The sequence below is a fragment of the Delphinapterus leucas genome, chromosome 4 (genome assembly GCF_059928025.1).
Source record: "Delphinapterus leucas isolate spDelLeu-1000000601 "Yukka" chromosome 4, BTC_Dleu_Yukka2, whole genome shotgun sequence".
NCBI lineage: Eukaryota > Metazoa > Chordata > Mammalia > Artiodactyla > Monodontidae > Delphinapterus > Delphinapterus leucas.
In genome coordinates, this window is record NC_143132.1 from 67015315 (window position 1) to 67038540 (window position 23226).

A 23226-nucleotide genomic window follows, 5' to 3' on the forward strand; every position below is an offset into this window, starting at 1 on the left:
TAATATTATATATATATATATAAAATCTGGGATTTTATTTAATAGGGAAACACCAAGAGACATTGTCACTAAAGTTAGGAAGAAAGCAAGGATGCTCATCCCCTCCACTATTTTTAACACTATAGGATGTTTTAGTAATGCAGTTAGACAAGTACAAACAATTAGAGGTATAAAAATTGGAAAGGAAGAAGTAAAATAGTCTCTATTTTAGATTATATGATAATATAACCTGGAATGCCTAAGAAAATCAACATTAAAATTAATACAAAGAATAAAATAATTTAGAAGGTAGCATACTAAAATCCAACTATAGAAACAATACCCTCTTAGAAAACATAATAAAGAGAAGATCCTGTACAAAATAGCAACAAAAGTTTTAAAAATAATTTGCTATAAAATTAACAAGAAAATCTATATGTGGAAAACTCAAAATTCCTGAAAACTTGAATAAGTGAAAGGTATGCTTTGCTCCTGGATAAGATGACTCATTTTTTCTTCTATTTGTTGGACTTTATTCTCTTTTTCTTGACATTCTACTGTTAAATTTATTAAAAATTTATACTTTTCTCCTTTTAATATGTACAGGCACGCCTCGATTTATTGTGCTTCACTTAATTGCACTTCACAGATATTGCGTTTTTTTTCAAATTGAAGATTTGTCGCAACCATGAGTCGAGCAAGTCTATTGGCACCATTTTCCCAACAGCATTTGCTCACTTTATGTCTCTGTGTCACATTTTGGTAATTCTCACAGTATTTCAAACTTTTTCGTTATTATATTTCTTAAGGTGGTCTGTCATCAGTGATTACTTTTAATTGAAACATAGTTTACTTATATTAATTTCAGCTGTACAACATAGTGATTTGATACTTTTATAGGTTATGCACCATACAAAGTTACTATGATATTATTGACTATGTTCCCTGTGCTGTACGTCACATGCCTATGACTTATTTTAAAACTGGTAGTTTGTGCCTCTTAATCCCCTTCACATATTTTGCAACCCTTCCCTCTGGCAACCACTAGTTTGTTCTCTGTTGTGAGTCTGTTTCTGTTTTGTTGTATTTGATTGTTTTGTTTTTTAGATTCCACATATAAAAGTAAAAACATATACTATTTGTCTTTCTTAGTCTGACTTATTTCACTTAGCATACTACCCTCCAGGTCCATTCATGCTGTCACAAATGGCATTATTTCATTCCTTTTTATGGCTGAGAAATACTGCAGTGTGTGTGTGTGTGTGTGTGTGTGTGTGTGTGTGTGTGTGTACCACATCTTTATCCATTCATCTGTTTATGGACATTTAAGTTGCTTCATATCTTGGCTATTGTATATAATGCTACAGTGAACATTGGGGTGCATATATGTTTTTGAATTAGTGTTTTCCTTTTCTTTAAATAAATACCCAGGAGTGGAATTGCTGGATCGTATGGTGGTTCAATTTTTAATTTTTTTGAGGAACCTCCATACTGCTTTCCATAGCGGCTGCACCAGTTTATGTTCTCCCCAACAATGCACAAGTGTTCCCTTTTCTCCACATCCTTGCCAACACTTGTTAATTATTTGTTGTCTTTTTGATGATAGCCATTTTGACAGGTGTGAGGTGATATCTCATTGTGGTTGTGATTTGCATTTTCCTGTTGATTAGTGATGTTGAGCATCTTTTCATGTGCCTGTTGGACATCTGTATAGCTTCTTTGGAAAAATGCCATTTTTTAATCGGATAGTTTGTTTTTTTGATATTGAATTGTATGAGTTCTTTATATATTTTGAATGTCAGTCACATCATTTGCAAATATTTTCTCCTATTCCATACTTGTCTTTTAATTTTGTTGATGCTTTCCTTCACTGTGCAAAAGATTTTTAGTTTGATGTGGTCCCATTTGCTTATTTTTGCTTTTGTTGTCCTTGCCTGAGGAGACAGATCCAAAAAAATATTGCTAAGACTGATTTCAAAGAACATACTGCCTATGTTTTCTTCTAGTTTTGTTGTTTCAGGTCTTACATTTAAGTCTTTTGTACATTTATTTATTTATTTTTTAATGGTATGCCCATTGCTATGGCTTTTTAAAAAAATATTTATTTATTGGGCTGCATCAGGTCTTTGTTGTGGCACATGGGATCTTCATTGCGGCATGTGGGATCTTTCGTTGCAGTGCTCATTGTGGTGCATGGGCTCTTCGTTGCAGCACGTGGGCTTCTCTCTAGTAGTGGCATGAGGATTTTCTCTCTCTTGTTGTGGCATGCAGGCTCCAGAGTGAGTGGGCTCTGTAGTTGTGGTGCACAGGTTCCAGAGCATGTGGGCTCTGTAGTTTGCAGCATGCAGGCTCTCTCGTTGAGGTGCACGAGCTCAGTAGTTGTGGCGTGCCGGCTTAGTTGCCCCACAGCATGTGGGATCTTAGTTCCCCGACCAGAGATCGAAACCCCGTCCCCTGCATTGGAAGGCAGATTCTTTACCACTGGACCACCAGGGAAGTCCTCTTTTGTCCATTTAGAGTTTATTTTTTTATATGTTGTGAGAAAATGGTCTAGTTTCATTCTTTCACATGTAGCTGTCCAGTTTTCCCCAAACCACTTATGTGAAGAAACTGCCTTTTTCCCATTGTATATTGTTGCCTCCTTTGTTGTTGATTAATTGACCATATGTGTGTGAGTTTATTTCTAGGCTCTCTATTCTGTTCCATTGATCTATGTGTCTGTTTTTGTGCAGTGTCATACTGTTTTGATTACTTTAGCTTTATAGTATATTTTGAAGTCAAGGAGTGTGTGTGATACCTCCAGCTTTGTTCTCCTTTCTCAAGATGGCTTTGATTATTCAGGGTCTTTTATGGTTCATTGAAATTTTAGGATTATTTGTTCTAGTTCTGTGAAAAATGCCCTCAGTATTTTGATAGGGATTTCATTGAATATGTAGATTGCTTTGGGTTGTATAGACTTTTTTTTTTTTTTTTTTTTTTTTGCGGTACATGGGCCTCTCACTGCTGTGGCCTCTCCCGCCACAGAGCACAGGCTCCGGATGTGCAGGCCCAGTGGCCATGGCTCACGGGCCCAGCTGCTCCATGGCACATGGGATCCTCCTGGACAGGGGCACGAACCCACGTCCCCTGCATTGGCAGGTGGACTCTCAACCACTGTGCCACCAGGGAAGCCCCTAGACTTTTTAACACTATTAATTCTTCCAATCCATGAACATAGAATATCTTTATTTATGTTGTCTTCAATTTCTTTCATCAGTGTCATATAGTTTTCAGAGTGTAGGTGTTTCATCTCCTTGGTTAACTTTATTCCTAAATATTTTATATTTTTTGATGCAATTTTAAGTGGGATTGCTTTCTTGCTTTCTCTTTCTGATAGTTCATTTTTAATGTATAGAAATGAAGATTTATGTATATTAATTTTGTATCCTGCATCTTTACTGAATTTATTTATTAGTTCTAATAGTCTTTAGGGATTTTTATATAAAGTATCATGTCATCTGCAAATAGTGACAATTTTACTTTTTCCCTTCTAATTTAGATGACTTTCATTTCTTTTTCTTGTCTGATTCCTGGGGCTAGGACTTCCAATACTATGTTGAATAAGAGTGGACATTCTTGTCTTGTTCCTGAACTTAGAGGAAAAGCTTTTAGCTTGTCACCATTGAGTATGATGTTAGCTGTGGTTTTGCCACAAATGGCTTTTATTATGTGGAGATATATTTCCTCTATACCAACTTTGATAAGGATTTTTATCATGAATAGTTGTTGAATTTTGTCAAATGCTTTTTCTGCACTGATTGTAATGATCATGTGATTTTATCCTTCCTTTAGTTAATATGGTGTATCACATTGATTGATTTGCAGATACTGAACCAAACTTGCACCGTTGGGATAAATCCCATTTGATCATGGTGTATGATCCTTTTTATATATTGTTGAATTTTGTTTGCTAATATTTTGTTGAGGATCTTTGCATCTATATTTTTCAGATTTATTGACATGTAATTTCCTTTTGTTGTAGTGTCTTTGCCTGGCTTTGGTATCAGTGTAACGCTGGATTCAAAGAATGAGCTTGGAAGTGTTCCCTTCTCTTCAGTTTTTTAAAAGAGTTTGAAAAGGATGGATACTAAATCTTCTTTCAATGTTTGGTAGAATTCCAGTGTGAAGCTATGTGATACTGGACTTTTGTTTGTTGGGAGTTTTGGTTTTGTTTTTTATTACTGATTCAATTTCATTACTGGTAATTGGTCTGTTCATACTTTCTATTTTTTCCTGGGATATTGTACATTTATGAGTTTGTCCATTTCTTCTAGATTGTTCAAGTTGTTGTCGTGTAAATGTTTGTAGTATTCTTCAATTATTGTATTCCTGTGATATCTTGTATAACTTCATGTTCATTTTTGACTGTATTTAATTGGACCTTCTCTCTTTTTTCTTGATGAGTCTGGCTAAAGTTTCATCAATTTTCTTTATCTTAAAAAAATAACCTCGTAGTTTCATTGATCTTTTTCTCCATTTTTTTGTCTCTATTTTATTTATTTCTCCCCTGATCTTTATTATTTCCTTCCTTCTACTAACTCTGAGATTTTTCTTTTTGTAATTCCTTTAGGTTTCAAGTCAGGTTTTTTGAGATTTTTTAAATTTCTTGAGATAGGCCTGTATTGCTACAAACTTCCCCCTAAGAACTGCATTTGCTGCATCCCACAGATTTTGAAAAGTTGTGTTTCAATTTTCATTCATCTCAAGACATTAAAAAAAATTTTTCTCTTTGATTTCTTCATTGACCCATTATTTTTTTTAGCAGCCCATTGTTTAGCCTTCATGTGTTTGTGTCTTTTCCACCTCTCATTCTGTGATTGATATCTAGCTTCATACCACTGTGGTCAGAAAAGATACTTTATATGATTTTACTCTTTAAATTACTGAGATTAGTTTTGTGGCCTACCATGTGATCTATCCTGGAGAATGTTCCATGTGCACTTGAAGAAGATGTGTATTCTATAGTTTTTGGATGGAATACTCTGTAGATATCTGTTAAGTCCAACTGCTCAAAGTATCATTGAAGGCCAACGTTTTCTTATTGATTTTCTGTCTGGATGATTTATTCATTGATGTATGTGGGGTATTAAATCCCCTACTAATACTGTGTTACTGTCAATTTCTCCTTTTATGTCTGTTAATATTTGGTTTATATATTTAGTTGCTCCTATGTTAGGTGCATATATGTTATGAATATTAGTTCCTCTTTTTGGATTGACCCCCCCTTAACATTATGTAATGCCCTTCTTTGCCTTTTGTTACAATCTTTGTTTTAAAGTCTATTTTGTCTGATATGAGTTATATTACCCCTGCTTTCTTTTCATTTCCATTTCCATGGAATATCTTTTCCCATCCTTTCACTTTCAGTCTATGTGTGTCTTTAGCTCAGAAGTGAGTCTCTTATAGGCAGCATATAGATGTCTTGTTTTTTTTTATCCATTCAGCCACCCGGTGTCTTTTGATTGGGGCATTTAGTTCATTTACACTTAAAGTGATTATTGATAGGCATGTCCTTTTTGCCATTTTGTTATATGTTTTCTGATTGTTTTTGTAGTTCTTCTCTATTCTTTTCTTCTTCTTTTAGTCTCTTCCCTGTGGTTTGATGATTTTTTTTAGTATTATGTTTGGGTTTCTTTCTCTTTGTATTTGTGTATCTATTCTAGGTTTTTGGTTTTTGGTTACTATGCAATAAATAGGTAGGTAGGTAGATAGATATTTGTTTTAAACTGATAGTCATTTAAATTCAAACACATTCTTAAAGTTCTACAGTTTTTATAATCCCATCACCATATTTTATGTTTTTGACATTATATTTTACATCTTTTTGTGTATCCTTTAATTACTCATTGTAATTAGAATTGATTTTACAACTTTTGTCATCTAACCTCCATACCAGCTTTTTAAGCAGTTGATCCACTGCCTTTACTATTATATTTACTTCTACCAATGAGATTTATTTTCTTCATGTATTTTCTCATTTCTTGTTATGGCCTTTTCTTTTTTGCTTAAAGAAGATCCTTTAACGTTTCTTGTGTGGCCTGCTTAGCAGCGATGAACTCTTTTACTTTTTGCTCGTCTTGGGAACCTTTATATTGCCTTCAGTTCTGAATGCCTAACCTTGTTGTGTAGAGTATCCTTGGTTTAGGTTTTTCCCTTTCAGCACTTTAAATATATCATGCCACTGTCTTCTGGCCTACAGTTTCTGCTGAAAAATCAATGAGAGCCTTATGGGGGTTCCCTTTTGTTTGATTCTTTGTTTTTCTCTTGCTACCTTTAGAATTCTCTCTCTTTAACTCTGGCTGTTTTTCTTATGATGTGTCTTGGTGTTGACTCTTTGGGTTCATCTTTTTAGGACTGTCTCTGATTCCTGGACCTGGATATCTATTTCATTCCCCAGGGTAGAGAATTTGTCAGCCCTTATTTCATCAAATATATTTTCTGCCCCTTTTCCTCTCTTTTCTCCTCCTGGGACTAAACCCTATAAAATGAATATTGTGACATTCAGTGTTGTCTCAGAGGTCCCTTAAACTATCCTCATTTTAAAACCTTTTTCTTTTTACTGTTCTGATTGGGTGATTTCCACTATTCTGTTTTCCAACTCATTTATTAATTCTTCTTTACCACTTAATCTGCTTTTTATTCTCTCTGGTATATTTTTCATTTCAGTTATTGTATTCTTCAGCTCTGATTGGTTCTTTTTTAATATTTTCTAATTTTTTATTGAAGCTCTCACTGTGATCCTCTATTCTTCTGAGTTTGGTAAGCACTTTTATGACATTGCTTTGAAATCTTTATCATGTAAATTACTTATCTTCATTTCATTAGGAGTTTTATCTTGTTATTTCATTTGGAACATATTCCTCTGCCTTCTTAATTTGTTTCACTTTCAGTGTTTGTCTTTATTAATTAGGCAAAACATTTGTCTCACCTGGTGTGGAAAGTGTGTCATTGTATAGGAGTGTCCCTTTGCAGACTGTGTGTGCTTGGTGGCTTTGGTGGGAGGGCTGGAGCTGAAGTGAGCATTGGCTAGGGCCTCTGAGTTTGTAATATCCCCTTTGTCTTTTGGGTGACCTGCTGGGGGTGTGGGTCCTGACTAGGTCGCTTCTTTCACCCTTGTACCTGTCTCTGTGTGATTTTAAAAAAATATATCCTTAATTGTAAAAAAGCTGTACAGCCAGTCTTCAGGTTGTTCTGAGAGAGAGTTATTTTATATATATGTTGTAGTTTTGGTGTGTGCACAGGAGGAGGTGAGCTCAGGGTCTTCCTACTCTTCCATCTTGATCCCACCTCTACCCAGTGATCTTTGATATTACTCTTGAAAAAATATGAGTCACTGAAGGCTCAGATGATGGTTAGCATTTTTTAGCTATAAAGTACTTTTAATTAAGTTATGTGCATTGCTTTTTTAGACATAATGCTATTGTACACTTAATAGATTACAGTATAGAAGTCTACATGCACTGAGAAACCAAAAAAAACTTGTATAACTCACTTTATTTTGATATTACATTCTGTTGAGGTGGTCTGGAACTGAACCCACAATATCTTCAAGGTATGCCTGTATTTATAAAACCATATATTTCCCTCTTGATGAGGATCATCTGTATCCCACAAGGTTCAATATGAGGCATTTTTGTTCTTTTCTGTTTCATACTTTTCATTATGATTTCTTGTTTCGCCATAATTACTTAAATGCATAGATTTTAGTTTCCAAAATATTTTTGTCAATGAGTTCTAATTTTATTTCATGTTTGTTAGAGAATATGTAGTATCTTTGATTTTGATTATTTGGTATTTACTAACTAATTTAACAGATATTTTTGCAGATACCTATTTTCTTCAGAAACTTTTCCAGGTCCTGATAATATGTAGTGAAAAAATCACCTACTTCTTTGCCTATATATATATATATATATATATATGCACACACACATATATATATATACACACACACACGTACATATATGATATGTATTTGTGATGTGGGCAATATTCCTGTTTTGATGTGATCAGGCATGATTACAGAGGGATCTTATTTTTGTCTTGATTCATCATGGTCACAGAATGACTTTGTCTGGTGTCTCCTGCATGTCAGGGGCTGTTTTTCTCTTTCTCAATTCTTTAAGTGTTTCTAATGTATTTTCATATTTTCCATATCACAATCTTGTATAGTTATCTCAATTTTTTGATACTTTGAGGTTTATTATTTTATATTTTGTGATTTACTGGGACTATTGCTTATAATGTTTTATAAACAAAATGACTTCTATCTTATGTTTATTATAAAAAATATAATAGCATTTTAGAATATCATTCCATTACATCTTGAGGCTCAATTTCTGAAAGGTCAGATTTTCCAAACTTTTTAGACTTATAAATCTTCCTTCCATACATTTCATAGAAACTTTTGTCATACACCTCATAGGATTTGGTTTTATTGTTTATCATTTTCTCTGGTATATAAAAAAAGTTGAAGTTAATACATATCTTAGTACAGTATATATTACTTTATATAAATTTTATTTTAAGAAAGTCTTTGTTTACACTAATTTTGACTTTTTAAATTTATGAAGTCATTATGCCATTTACTTTAACTTAATATGTAGAAAGCTCAATTTTTAAGTCAATTTTAGAATTTATTGTTTGCAGTTTAATAATAAAACATTTAAGTATATGCTATACCTTCAAAAGTAATATGCATTGCTTTCATGATCTGATATTTGAAATTTTGTTTCCTGTTAAAACTACTAGCTGGCTTATTTTTGTTGTTTTTTTGTGTTCTGTTATAAAATTTCTAGGGAAATGATTAGGTCTCAAGAAACTATGTAGGAGTAACTTATAACTACCATTATATTTTCTGTTTTTACCATTGTGTTTTGGAGTTACTGAAACAACTTTATTAACAGTATAAGAATTTTCACCAGAGAAATACTACTAATGGATTTCAAGAAAATCATCTTAAGGCACATTCCTGTGAAATATCATTATTTGAACGTTGGCCTATTTTTATTCTTTCTGGGTTTTTTTTAACCAATGGTAGATTAAATTTAACAAAATATAACTACAAATAAAAATCAGAATCATAGTAAAAACCATCAGCACAGCTAGCAGTATTTAGCTGAATGACTGAGTCTTGAATATGATCATCTAATAATCATTTTCTGTTCTCAAATCCTTTTCTTTTGAAATGAAGAATGTATATTTTGTTAATTGTCTTTTTTATTGATTTATAAATCAGTATCAACTATATTTAATGATGTGGATCTCTAGAATACCTTTGTGAACTGCAGAGAGTTCATAAATCACCAATTTAAAATACTGACGTAAGTCAGAAAATTGGATTTGATAGAAAGAAATTTGAAGCCAAATTTGTGGCCACATTTTTCAAGTGCAAAAAACTGAATGGCATATACACTGTTTGTTAAAGTTATCACATTTCATCCTTTATTTCATCTTCATTTTCTATCCCATTTTTCTTTTGTTCCAATGTTCTCATTTATTTTTATGTTGTTTCATATATACTTACATATTTTCTCAATATACTCTTTGGAATGAGGTAGATTTCTTTGGTAAATGTTTATATTGAAGTAGAGTTCATGTGCCAATTTTTTTCAATGTAGAAAACCTGTATTCAGGTTTGGAAAAATTGGTATTCTAAATAAAGTTGTATAATGTAGTATTATTATACTTTATTGTATTAACATTAATTTTTATTTGGAGCAAGGTAAAATTAATGTTAGAATTACAAAAATGATTGTTCTAATGTTTTCCAGCTGCTAATAGGTTATGAAAATGGTACTGTAGTATTCTGGGACTTGAAATCTAAAAGAGCAGAACTGAGAGTTTATTATGATGAGGTAAGTGATTTCTACTGGAATATTTGTAAAGAGTATTGTGATTTTATGCCTGTTTTCTACATTTAAGCCTTGTATGTTACCAGTATTTTTATCATTGGAAAACTACCTAGTTCTGATCCAGTACCTCACACTGCCTGTTGGTATTTGCACGAGTTCCACCTCTGGGTTGTTCTCCTGAGTGGAAATTTTGCCTTGACGGATTATTTTTAAGCCTTTTTTGGGCATTTACGTATGTTGGTGTCTATTACCTATCTTTTTCTTTCCTTTAGGCTCTATGTTTATTTCTTTCTTTTTTTTTTTTTTTTTTTGCGGTACGCGGTCCTCTCACTGTTGTGGCCTCTCCCGTTGCGGAGCACAGGCTCCAGACGCGCAGGCTCAGCGGCCATGGCTCACGGGCCCAGCCGCTCCGCGGCATGTGGGATCCTCCCGGACCGGGGCACGAACCTGTGTCCCCTGCATCGGCAGGCGGACTCTCAACCACCAGGGAAGCCCTATGCTTATTTCTTAACCTTTTTGTCCTTAAGGTCTCTAAAGGTACTATTCACATCTTTAGAAAATTGTTTTTCTGTGGCAGAAAGTTTAAGTAGTCAGTTTGAAAGGCCTTATCTTCTAATACTTGCCTTCTTACGGTAAAGAGAGATTTTTAAAATAGTAATACTTAATAATAAAAGTCAGATCTTGAATTACATTTTATCGTACAGAATTGAGATTTTAGGTTTTCATGTAGAGAAAACAATGAACTCTTATCAAGGAATAGTCTGTTAATTGATACTTCGGTTGTTCGAAGATTGATTCTAGGCTATTATTTCCTTCTTAAGAAGAAGCTAATGTGAAAAGAGTGAGGCTAGGGGCAAAAGGTGAGAAAGGGAAATTATATCTTGTAGCTGTGGAAATAAAGGTGATCATCTAGGCTCTCAATTAAATTAAAAATTGTTACAGTGATGAGAGATAGGAAAATAGAGGTCAAAAATCACTGTTTAGAATTACCCAGGCTTAAATGGGAAGAGTGCCAAAGAATTTAAGACAACACTAAGATAAATAGAGAAATAAATTTGAAAGGAAAACACATTTTTTTAGAACAGTTTCTTTTTATGCCCTCTTCCATCCCCTTATAAAAGTAAAATTTAAATTTTGGTGCTTAAAGGTACAAGCCTTCAGCTATCCCATAACCCCAACCCCCCATTCATTTCTTAGTGGTTCTGGAAAACTAAGATTTTATGATATATACAAGATTATTGTCATGGTGACAAAGAATTCAGAAGTAAATGATATAACAGCTGGGTAATTTGGTCACGATTAGTGAACAATAATCTGGCAAGCAATGTCATACAATCATGCTCTTTATGATCAACTTACGAGGCACCTTGAATCATAAGGCAAGAAGGTCCTAGAGAGCTAAGCTAGGGTTTTCCTTTTGTTAAATACATAAAATACAAAGATGAATATGAAGATCACTTCCTCTCTTAAGACTAGCAGTTAGGGCTTCCTAACCAGATGCCCGGGTCCAGGAAGATCCCACATGCTGCAGAGTGGCTAGGCCCGTGATCCATGGCCACTGAGCTTGCGTGTCCGGAGCCTGTGCTCTACAACGGGAGAGGCCACAACAGTGAGAGGCCTGCGTACCGCAAAAAAAAAAAAAAAAAAAAAAAGACTAGCAGTTAGATAAGAGTCCAAATACCATCTGTGTATTTAGTCAGTTGGAACTAGAGTGGAGCAGCTGAAATGGAAATCCAGATGAGAATGCTCAATCAGCTAGTTTTCCTGTGGCCTTAAAAAGTGTGGAAGGAAGATTTCTAACTTTAAAACGTAAGTGAAAGTAATTTTGCAATGAAATGTTTAAATAAAGATTGACAATGTTTAAGTCAGTAGAATACTACACTTTAGACTTAGAATTATATGAATATATATAAAATTGATTTACTTTAATGCATAATTATATGTCCTATCATTTTAATAAAGATAGTTGTATACTTCATGTTACTACCAAACTTTTCAAACTTTCCTCATCACTTTATGTCTCATATTTTGAAATCATCTGTCCTGAAATGGTTTCTCATAAGTCACCAATGACCAGTGACCCCTTCCTTAGTCTTTTAAGTTCCTCACTAAACCTGTGACTTTACATCAGTCCTTCCTTTTTAAAATGGTTTCTTCCCTTGTTTGTGTTTTTCCACCTCATTTTTCACCCCTCCTTTCTCCGTCACTGGTTCTTTCCTTAACTCTCCTTTACATGATAGATACTCTTCAGGATTCTAGGTCTTCACCCTCTCTTCATTTCTCCTTCAGTTTACATTTATGTTCATATCCCCTCCCACCATTTCAAATATTACCTATATTATGCTGATAAATTAAAAGTTCATATATCTTTAACTCTTACCTCTCTCCTGACATCTAGATCCAAATATCTAATAATCTATAAGTCCAGATGAATATTCCATTGGCACTGAATTTATATTTAAAGGTCTGAACCTCTTTTTCAGTTTTTCAATTTTGATTTAGTTATTTTAATTTATAACCCTCAGAGTCATATTTGACCCTTTTTTCTTCTTCATATATCATATGCAATCACTTTTGTAGTCTTCTTGATCCAATTTTTATATTGTCTCTCATTTATTTCTTCTCCTTTTTCATTCCTACATTCAGCATCCTAGTTGAGGATGTTATCTTTTGCCTGGAAGACTTACAATAGCCTTTTAACTAATCATGTTTCCTCGGATATCTTACCTTTTCAATATATCTTTCACTAACAAGATTATCATTTTAAGACATAGCAGATAAGGTAATTCTCTACCTCAAAACCTTTGAATGGCTCCCAGTTGTCAACAGTACAAAGTCTTATTCCTTGACAGGAGGTTAAAGCCCTGGTGCTTTTTCCCTTGAATTTAATTTACTGCATCCTTCTACACACTTCTACACTTCAGACATGTTACTCACTGTCTCCTAAACATACCATTTACTTCCTACCTCCAGGCCTTTGCTGCTGCTAATACCTTATCATGAACTCCCTTCTTTCCTCTTATGCATATCAAAATTCTATTAATTATTTAGCTACTGTAAAGCTATTTGGACTATCTAACTAGCCACTTGATAAATAACCACTGGTGAATTCAGAGTTTTGTTTTGGAAATCCAAGATCATTTTCAGAAATAACCATATGAATTTTACTTCCACATTAGCTGTGAAATTTTTGTTTCATTACATCAATATTTCTTAAATAATCTCTCACAGAGAAATCTCTCAGAGTCTGACATGAGGATAACTTTTTAATTCCTTACTAACTGCTGTTTTTCCTTTTTTCAGATTGTTACCTAGCTTTTTGGGTTTCCTTTGTCTTTTTCGTTCACAAGAAATTCAGTCACAGCCACTGAGTTTATTTTCCATATTGTTCTTCATTAAAAATTTTTTTCTTTAATTAGTTGTATTATATTTGGTTTTTCAGCAAATGCTTAAGGTCCTTTTTAAAGAAAAGAGTGGAGTATAATCAAATAAATAGAAATTGAATTTTTACCCATTAAGTCAGTTCAAATTCCAGCTGTTCAATCTCTTCAGTGATGGGCTATTTGACATCCTATTCTTTAATAACAAGTTGGTTTTACATGCCTACTCTTCTGTACAATAAATGTACTTTTATAGTACTTATCTTGGTTTTATGTTATATATATCATTTTTATATCTGTGTTCTCCAGTAGACAGAAATGCAGTGGGATAGAAAGAAAGGTTAGGGCTGGGGCTCTGCGCCTACCATTTATAGCAAAGTAGTCTGAGAGAACTTTAAATTGACTGAGGTTCATCCAGGTTAACATGTAGAGGAGGCAAGAAGTGACATTTCCCTTTAGTCACATAAAAAATGAGAAGAAATACGCAGAGGAGAAGACAAAGAAGAGTGTTTTTTCCCTCTCACTGCCTCTAGTGAACCCTGGCAATAAAGAAGTCTTCTCTGCCCAGTAATAAAGACCAGGGTGAGAGAAAACATAAGTCCAGTGTGTCATGGTATCTTTTGCAATTAACCACATCTTATCTTGAGGTCCACTCATATACTATTTCACTTCTGATATGTCTAATGACTGCTCTAGTCATCATTTATTTATAACTCTAACAATACTTATTGTTTGGAAATATGTGTGTGTGCATATATGTATAAGTTTGGTATAAAATAAATATATACATAACTTAGTTTTATAAATATAGATTAAAAAACTAAATGTTAAAAGTTCCAAACGATAAGTAGTATTAACATTGGTATAAATGTTTCCTACCTCGCAGTTGTTTAAGTTCTTTTAAGGAAAGGATCATGCTGTATATACATCTGTTCAACTTTTATGCCTACTAGAGTTTCTTTCATTCTGCTTATTAGCACATTACCCAAGTTCCATATATACTTTATTAATTTTGAAAGAATACCAAGAGTGTGGAAATATTTGATAACGTTAATTACTTATTCATGTAACAGATTTTTTGAGTACCTACTTTATGCAAGACACTGTGCAACCATTGGGAATAAAACAAATTAGGAAAATGTAATGATTACTTTTTAATTTTATTTAATTCACATCTACAGAATGAATCTGTAAATACAAAAATTTTAAACTCTTCTTGCTTTAAGTCAAATTAAATAGTATATGTTAGAGTTAATATAGTCCAGTGATTCCAAATATGGGTTTTGTAGTCAGACGCTGGCTTTGAGTGGTGTAACCTGAGCAAGTAACTCAATCTTTCTAGGCCTATTTCACCACGTGTAATTTGGAAAAACATAATATCTGTTTTGTAGGATTAAATGAGATAATGTACATAAACTGCTTACCCTGGGGTCTGGCATGTAGTAAGCCCTCAAATTGCAACTCTTATGTAAACTACCTTTTAAGTTGGCTATTTTAAGTGGAACTAGGCTTCTACCTCACCAGAGATTATTTTCTGATAACCTTGCTTTTACTTCTGTGTAATAATTTTCAAAGAAGCATTAAAGGGTACGGGGAGGACCTAGGATTTACAACAAAAAGTTCTGGGATCTAACGATACTATGAAATTTACTTAACTTTTCTTTATCTTAGGAGGTGAGTTTTTGTAGCCTTTTATAAGCCTATAGAAGGTTGAAACCAAAGGTAGTATGACCTAGGTCAGAAAAATTACATATGTTTCTTAAGTGTTATTGCTATAATAATTCTGTGTTAAAATATTTTTCCTTTGGAATATAGAATGATATATCAACTTTTCCCCTCCTCTACTTGTTTTTAATTGTTATTTCATTAGGCTATTCATTCAATTGATTGGCATCATGAGGGCAAACAATTCATGTGCAGCCATTCAGATGGTAGCTTGACTTTATGGAACCTGAAAAGCCCAAGTCGTCCTTTCCAGACCACAATTCCACATGGTAAGATGTATGCTTTCAAAAGAAATCAACTCTGGAGATTCAGTGCCGTTACTTGAAGTAGGAAAGTTGGTATCATTATCACTAGAAAGAGGTAATAGGACATAGCTTCTGATTCTAAATACCCCTTTATACCTCCTTCAGATCCCTACATTATGACCCAAAGTTTCTATACTTCCCTTCCTCCTATCTATCAACTTTCCTACCTTGTAAGTGATACCTATTCAATTTTGATACCAAAAATTGAATAACTGATGGTTGATGTACCTGAAGCAGAGGAGATAATATAGTATATTTGATGAATTTTAAGGGTAAGGAGCTAGTGAGAGAATGGCACTTTATAGATCTGACTCTTGGACCTAATTTCTATACTGCTTTAGAGTCTGTTGTTTTCTAAATTCTCCCATTTATTTCCATTTCTGCCATTTGATTCCACTAAATTATGACTACATGGTTTTTATCGTAGGTTGTATTTATCTTATATTCCTCATTGAAAGGAGATATTTAGGATTTATGTTGGATCTGTCTAGGCAGAATAAAAATTTCAAATGTATGAATATCTTTTATTCAGAGGCCATATTATTTTCCATAATATTGGTGATGATCTGAGTTTCGTGTTTATCTCATACCACTGGTTGGTTGTAAGAATAAAGAGGTCAAAACCTAGAGGTTAATGAAATACATTCTATTTCATAGTTTCTGAGTGTTTATTATAGTTTCACATTGAGAAAATAGTGGTATGTTTTTATAGTGGGTGAAATCAAAAGATGGAACTATTCCAGCTTGGGTTGGTTTGCCATTTTTTGTACCACAGTTGCATGTTCCACCACAAAAGATTAAATTATTGCAACATTTACCTTAGCAGTTTACTTAGTGATTACCTTACATTTAAAAACTTACTTAGAGATGCTTTATTTATTTATTTATTTAAATAGAAGTACAGTTGATATATTATTTATATCAGTTTCAGGTGTACAACATAGTTTTTCAATATTTTTATAGATTACACTCCAGTTAAAGTTTTTACAAAATAATGGCTATAATTCCCTGTGCTGTACAATATTCCTCATTGCTTATTTATTTTATACATATAAATAAATGTATATGTATCTCTTAATCTCATACCCCTAATTTGCCCCTCCCCCCTTCCGTCTCTACTCTGGTAACCACTAGTTTGTTCTCTATATCTGTGAGTCTGTTTCTGCTTTGTTTTTGTTTTATTTTTTGGTTCCACGTATAAGTGATAACATAGAATATTTGTCTTTCTTTGAATTATTTAACTTAGCATAGTACTCTATGCTATTCTGCCATCCCTGTTGTTGCAAATGGCAGAATTTCATTCTTTTACATGGCTGAGTAATATCCATTATATAGATGTGAGATACACACACACACACACACACACACACACACACATATATGATCTGAGTCAAATTTGAAATTCTCATTTTTACTTTGTACTGTTTAAATCTTCACTGTTTTTTATTATTGGTTGATTTTTCAATTCTTAGAGAAGTAAGTTAAAATATGTGTTATGAATATTTTCCTTGTACTTCTATTTATTTTTGTTTTTATACTCTAAAAATCAAATAGCTAAATGTGGCTGATATCGTTTATTAGATATTCTGTGATTTAACTGGTGTTTGACTAGGAATCAATTTCTGAGAAAGCGGTATTAAAATTTAATGATTATAGAATTGTCTACTTTTCACTTTAATTCTGTACCTTTTTGTTTCATGTATTTTAAGGTTTTATTGTTAGGTATCTATCATGTCTCCTGTAGAGAACATATAGTTGGGTCTTGCTTTTTTATTCAGTCTTACATAATTTAGTTGGAGTGTTTAGTCCGTTAATATTAAATATAATTACTGATGGGATGGTATTTAGGTATTACCAGTTTATTTTTTGTTGTTGTTGGTCCTATCATTTTTTGTTCCTGTTATCTCCCCTTTTTGCCTTCTTTTGGATTATTTGAAAGTTTTTATTATGATTCCATTTGAATTTACATATAGGCAATTTATCTTCACATATTCTTTTTAATCTGTTGCTCTAGAGATTACAATATATTGTACTTCCTTAACTTTCCATATTCTATTAGGGTTAATTGTAACACTTTACATAAAATGTAGAAATTTCACTACCACATATATTTATTTATCTTCACCCATTGTCCTTCAGCAACAGTTATCATATGTATTACATCTAAATACAATGTTACAATTTTTGCTTTCAATACTCTTTAAGTATTTTTTTATTGATGTATAGTTAACTTACAATGTTTTGTTAGTTTCAGGTGTACAGTGTAGTGATTCAGTTATTTTTATTTTCATATTATATTCCAGTATAGGTTATTACAAGATACTGAATATAATTCACTGTTTGATACAGTAAATCCTTGTTGCTTATCTATTTTGTGTATAGTAGTTTATATCTGTTAATCCAATACATGTAATTTGTCCCTCCCCACCTCCCTCCCCTTTGGTAACCATAAATTTGTTTTTTATATTTATAAGTCTGTTTCTGTTTTGTATATAGATTAATTTTTAGATTCCACATATAAGTGATATCATATAGTATTTGTCTTTCTCTGTCTGACTTACTTCACTAAGTATAATATTCTCTAGGTCCATCCATGTTGCTTCAAATGACAATATTTCATTCTTTTTTATGGATGAGTAATATTCCATTGTATTTATATACCACATCTTCTTTATCGATTCATCTGTTGGTGGACATTTAGGTTGTTTCCATGTCTTGGCTATTGTAAATAGTGCTGCTATGAACATTGCGGTGCATGTATCTTTTCAAATTAGAGTTTTCATTTTTTTCTGGATATATACCCAGGAGTGGGATTGTTGGATCATATGGGTAGCTCTATTTTTAGTTTTTTGAAGAACCTCCATACTATTTTCCATAATGGCTGCACCAATTTACATTCCTTCCAACAACATACAAGGATTCCCTTTCCTCCACATCCTCTCCAGCATATATTATTTGTAGACATTTTGATGATAACCATTCTAACCAGTGTGAGGTGATAACTCATTGTGGTTTTGACTTGCATTTCTCTAATAATTAGCAATGTTGAGCATCTTTTCATGTGCCTGTTAGCTATCTGTATGTCTTCCTTGGAAAAATGTCTATTTAGGTTTTTGCCCATGTTTTGATTGGGTTTTTTTTTTGATATTGAGTTATATGAGCTGCTTGTATATATTGGATATTAACCCCTTGTCAGTTGCATCATTTACAAACATTTTCTCCCATTTTGTAGGTTGTCTTTTTATTTTGTTGATGGTTTCCTTTACTCTGTAAAAGCTTTTAAGTTTGATTAAGTGCCATTTGTTTATTTTTGCTTGGATTTCTTTTGCCTTGGGAGACTGATCTAAGATAATATTGCTACGATTTATATCAGAGAATATTTTGCCTATGTTCTGTTCTGGGAGTTTTATGGTGTCAAGTCTTGTATTTAAGTCTTTAAACCATTTTGAGTTTATATTTGTATCTGGTGTGAGGAAGTGTTCAAAGTTCATTGATTTATATGTAGCTGTCCAGCTTTCCAAGCACCCCTTGCTGAAGAGACTATTTTTTCTCCATTGTATATTCTTGCCTCCTTTCTCGTAGATTAATTGACCATAAGTTGTGGGTTTATTTCTGGGCCCTCTGTCCTGTTCCATTGATCTATGTGCCTTTTTTAGTGTGTGCAAGTACCACACTGTTTTGATGACTGTAGCTTTTTCTGAAGTCTGTAAGGGTTATACCTCCAGCTTTGTACTTTTTCCTCAGAATTGCTTTGAAAATTCTGGGCCTTTTGTGGTTCCATATAAATTTTAGGATTGATCTAGTTCTGTGAAAAATGTCATGGATATTTTGATAAAGATTGCACTAAATCTGTAGTTTGCTTTGGATAGTATGGCCATTTTTAACAATATTAATTCTTCCAATCCAAGAGCATGGAATATATATTTTTTTAAATCACTTTTAGTTTCATTTATCAAAGTTTTATAGTTTTCAGTGTAAGGTCTTTCACCTCCTTGGTTAAGTTTATCCCTAGGTATTTTACATTTTTGATGCAATTTTAAACAGGATTTTTCTTTTATTTTCTCTTCCTGACATTTCATTGCTAATATAAAGAAATACAACAGATTTATGTATATTAATCTTGTATTCTGCTACCTTGCTGACTTCTTTTATTAGTTCTGATAGTTTCTGTGTGGAAACTTTAGGGTTCTCTACATAGAGTACCATGTCATCTGCATAGAGTGACAGTTTTACCACTTCCTTTCCAGTTTCTTATTGCTGTGGTTAGGTTAGGACTTCCAATACTATGTTAAATAGAAGTGGTGAGAGTGAACATCCTTGTCTTGCTCCTGAGTTTAGCAGGAAGTCTGTCAGCTTTTCACTGTTGAGTATTATATTGGCTCTGTGTTTGGTGTAAATGGCCTTTATTATGTTGAGATATGTTCCTTATACCCACTTTGATGAGAGTTTTTATTATGAATGGATGTTGAATTTTGCCAAATGCTTTTTCTGTGTCTGTTGAGATTATGATGTGATTTTTGTTTTTTCTTTTGTTAATGTAGTATATCACATTGATTGGTTTGTGAATATTGAACAATCCTCATGACCCTGGAATAAAACAAACTTGATCATGGTGTATGATCCTTTTTATGTATTGTTGGATTTGATTTGCTAATATTTTGGTGGGGATTTTTGCGTCTATATTCATCAGAGATATTGGCCTGTAATTTTCTTTTCTTTCTTTCTTTTTTTTTTAGTGTATTTGTTTGGTTTTGGTATCAGGGTGATGGTGGCCTTATAGAATGAATTAGAGAGTGTTCTATTCTCTTCAATTTTTTGGAATAGTTTGAAAAGGATAGGAATAAGTTATTCTTTGTATGTTTGGTAGATTTCCCCAGTGAATCTGTCCAGTACTGGACTTCTATTTGCAGGGAATTTTTTTTTTAAGATTTATTCATTTATTTATTTTTGGTTGCATCGGGTCTTAGTTGCAGCACTCGGGACCTTCATTGAGTCATGTGGGCTCTTCATCATGGTGCATGGGCCTGTCTCTTGTTGCTGCATGTGGGTTTCTCTCTAGTTGTGGCGTGTAGGTTTTTTCTCTCTAGTTGTGGTGCGCAGGCTCCAGGGCGAGTGGGCTCTGTAGTTTGCAGCACGTGGGCTCTCTCATTGAGGTACATGAGCTCAGTAGTTGTGACACGCAAGCTTAGTTGCCCCATGGCATGTGGGATCTTAGTTCCTTTACCAGGGTTCAAACCCCTGTCCCCTGCATTGTAAGGTGGATTCTTTGCCACTGGACCACCAGGGAAGTCCCTAATTTTTTTTTTTTTAATTACAGATTCTATTTTACTTCTAGTGATTGGTCTGTCCACATTATCTGTTTCTTCTTGACTCAGTTTTGGCAGGCTGTATGTTTCTAGAAGCTTGTCCATTTTTTCCAAGTTGTCTAGTTTTTGGCATATAATAGTTGTTCATAGTATTTTCTTATGATGTTTTGTATTTCTGTGCTATCAGTTATTATTTCTCCTCTTTCATTTCTTATTTTGTTTATTTGGGTCCTCTTTCTTTTCTTTTTTGTGACCTTGGCTAGTGAATTGTCGATTTTGTTTATCTTTCAAAAAAACGGCTCTTGGTTTCATTGCTCTTTTCTGTTATTTTTTAAATCTTTATTTCTTCTATGATCTTTATTATTTCTTTCTTTCTGATAACTTTAGGCTTTTTTGTTCTTTTTTTCTAATTCTTTTAGGTGGTCACTTAGGGTGTTTGAGATTTTTGTTGTTTCTTGAGGAAGAGCTGTATCAGTATGAACTGCCCTCTTAGAAATGCTTTTGCTGCATCCCATAGATTTTGTAAGGTTCTGTATTCATTGCTATTTGTCTTGAGGTATTTTCTGATTTCTTCTTTGATTTCATCATTGACCCATTGGTTTTTTTAGTAGCATGTTGTTTCGTCTCCATATGTTTCTTATTTTTCCATTTTTCTTTGTATTGTTTATTTCTAGTTTCATACTGTTGTGGTCAGAAAAGATGCTTGAAATAATTTCTGTCCTCTTAAATTTGTTGAGACTTTGTTTTGTGAGCTAATATGTGCTCTATCCTAGAGTGTTCCATAAATACTTGAAAATAATGTGTATTCTATTTTTTTTTGGATGTAGTGTCCTGTAGATATAAACTAAGTCCACCTGGTCTCTTGTGTCATTTAGGACCTGTATTGCTTTATTTATTTTCTCTGTGCATGATCTGTCCACTGATGTCAGTGGGGTGTTAACTTCTCCTATTATTATTGTATTCCTGTAAATTTCTCCCTTTATGTCTCTTAGTATTTGTTTTATATATTTAGGTGTGCCTGTATTGTATGCTTATATGTTGATGTGTGTAATATCCTCTTCTTATGTTGATTCTGTTATCATTATATAATTCCCTTCTTTGTCTTTGTTATAGACTTTGTTTTAAAGTGTATTTTGCCTGGTATGAGTATTGCTACCATCTCTTTCTTCTCATTTCCATTTGCATGAAATATCATTTTCCATCCCCTCACTTTCAGTCTCTGTCTTTAGCCCTGAAGTGAATCTCTAGTAGGCAGCATATGGTAGGCTCTTGTGTTATTTATTTTTTATCAACTCTGCCACTCCATGTGTTTTGATCAGAGCATTTATTCCATGTATTGATAGGTATGTATTTATTGTCATTTTATTCCTTGTTTTCAAGTTGATTTTGTAATTTTTCTTTGTTTATTCTTTTTGTTTTTCCTTTTATGGTTTGATGATTTTTCTTTGTAATATACTGGCATTTCTTTCTTTTTGGTTTCTGTGAATCTCTTGTATATTTTTGATTTGTGGTTACTGTGGAGTTCAAGTATGTTGACCCATAACTATATCTACTTGCTTTAAACTGATAGTCATTCATGTTCAAACATGTTGTAAAAGATCTACATTTTTTCCCCTTCCCCACATTTTTGGATTTTGATGTCATATTTTACATCTTCATGCTTATCCTTTTATTATGTGTTGTAATTATAATTGTTTTTACAATTTTTTTGGATTGTTTTTTAATCTGTGTACTGGCTTATTTAAGTGATCTTCAAACCTTACTATATATTTGCCTTTCTTGTTGGGATTTTCCTTTTCCTATAGATTCTTGCTTCTTTTCCATTTAGAGAAGACGATTCAATAGTTCTTTTAGGGTAGCTTTAGTACTGCTGTATTCTTTTAGTTTTTGCTTGTCTGAGAAATTCTTTATCTCTCCTTCTATTGTAAATAATAATTTTGCTGGGTAGAGTATCCTAGGTTGCAGGGTTTTCCCTTTCAGGACTTTGAATCTATCATGCCACTCCCTTCTGGCCTGCAAAGTTTCTCAGAGAAATCAGCTGATATTCTTATGGGGGTTCCCTTGTAACTGACTATTTGTTTTTCTCTTGCTACCTTTAGAATCCTCTCTTTAACTTTAGCCATTTTAATTGTGATATGTCTTGGTGTGGATCTGTTTGGGTCATCTTGTTCAGGACCCTTTGTGCTTCCTGTACCCGCTATCTGTTTCCTTCTTTAGGTTTGGGAAATTTTCAGCCATACTTTTTTCAAATACATTTTTGATCCCCTTCTCTCTCTCTTCTCTTTCTGGAACCCCTATTATGGTTGGCATGTTTTATATTATCCCATAGATCTTACATGTTGCTTTTTTTAAAATTTGTCTTTCTGCATGGTAGCGTGATTTCCATTATTCTATCTTCCATATCACTTACTTGTTCTTCTGTGTCATTTAGTCAGCTATTCATTGCTTTTAGATTGCTTTTAATCTCAGCAATAGAATTGTCTGTTTTTGATTGGTTCATCTTTATAGCTTCTAGTTCCTTGTTACAGTGATCTGCATTTCTATCAATAATCTTTCTCACTCAGCATTTTTATTGCCACCTTTTTGAGCTCAGGGTCTAGTAGACTGGTGAGATCTGTTTCATTATTTGTTTTTTCAG

At 33.2% G+C, this 23226-nt stretch overlaps 1 protein-coding gene across 1 annotated transcript in view; it reads left to right on the top strand.

The window, feature by feature from the left end:
* Positions 1 to 23226, top strand: part of STXBP5L (syntaxin binding protein 5L) — a 384965-nt gene that overhangs the window by 147203 nt on the left and 214536 nt on the right. The window contains 2 exon segments of the mRNA XM_089909991.1: positions 9792 to 9875; positions 15123 to 15246. Coding sequence (XP_089766117.1) covers positions 9792 to 9875; positions 15123 to 15246 — 208 coding nt within the window.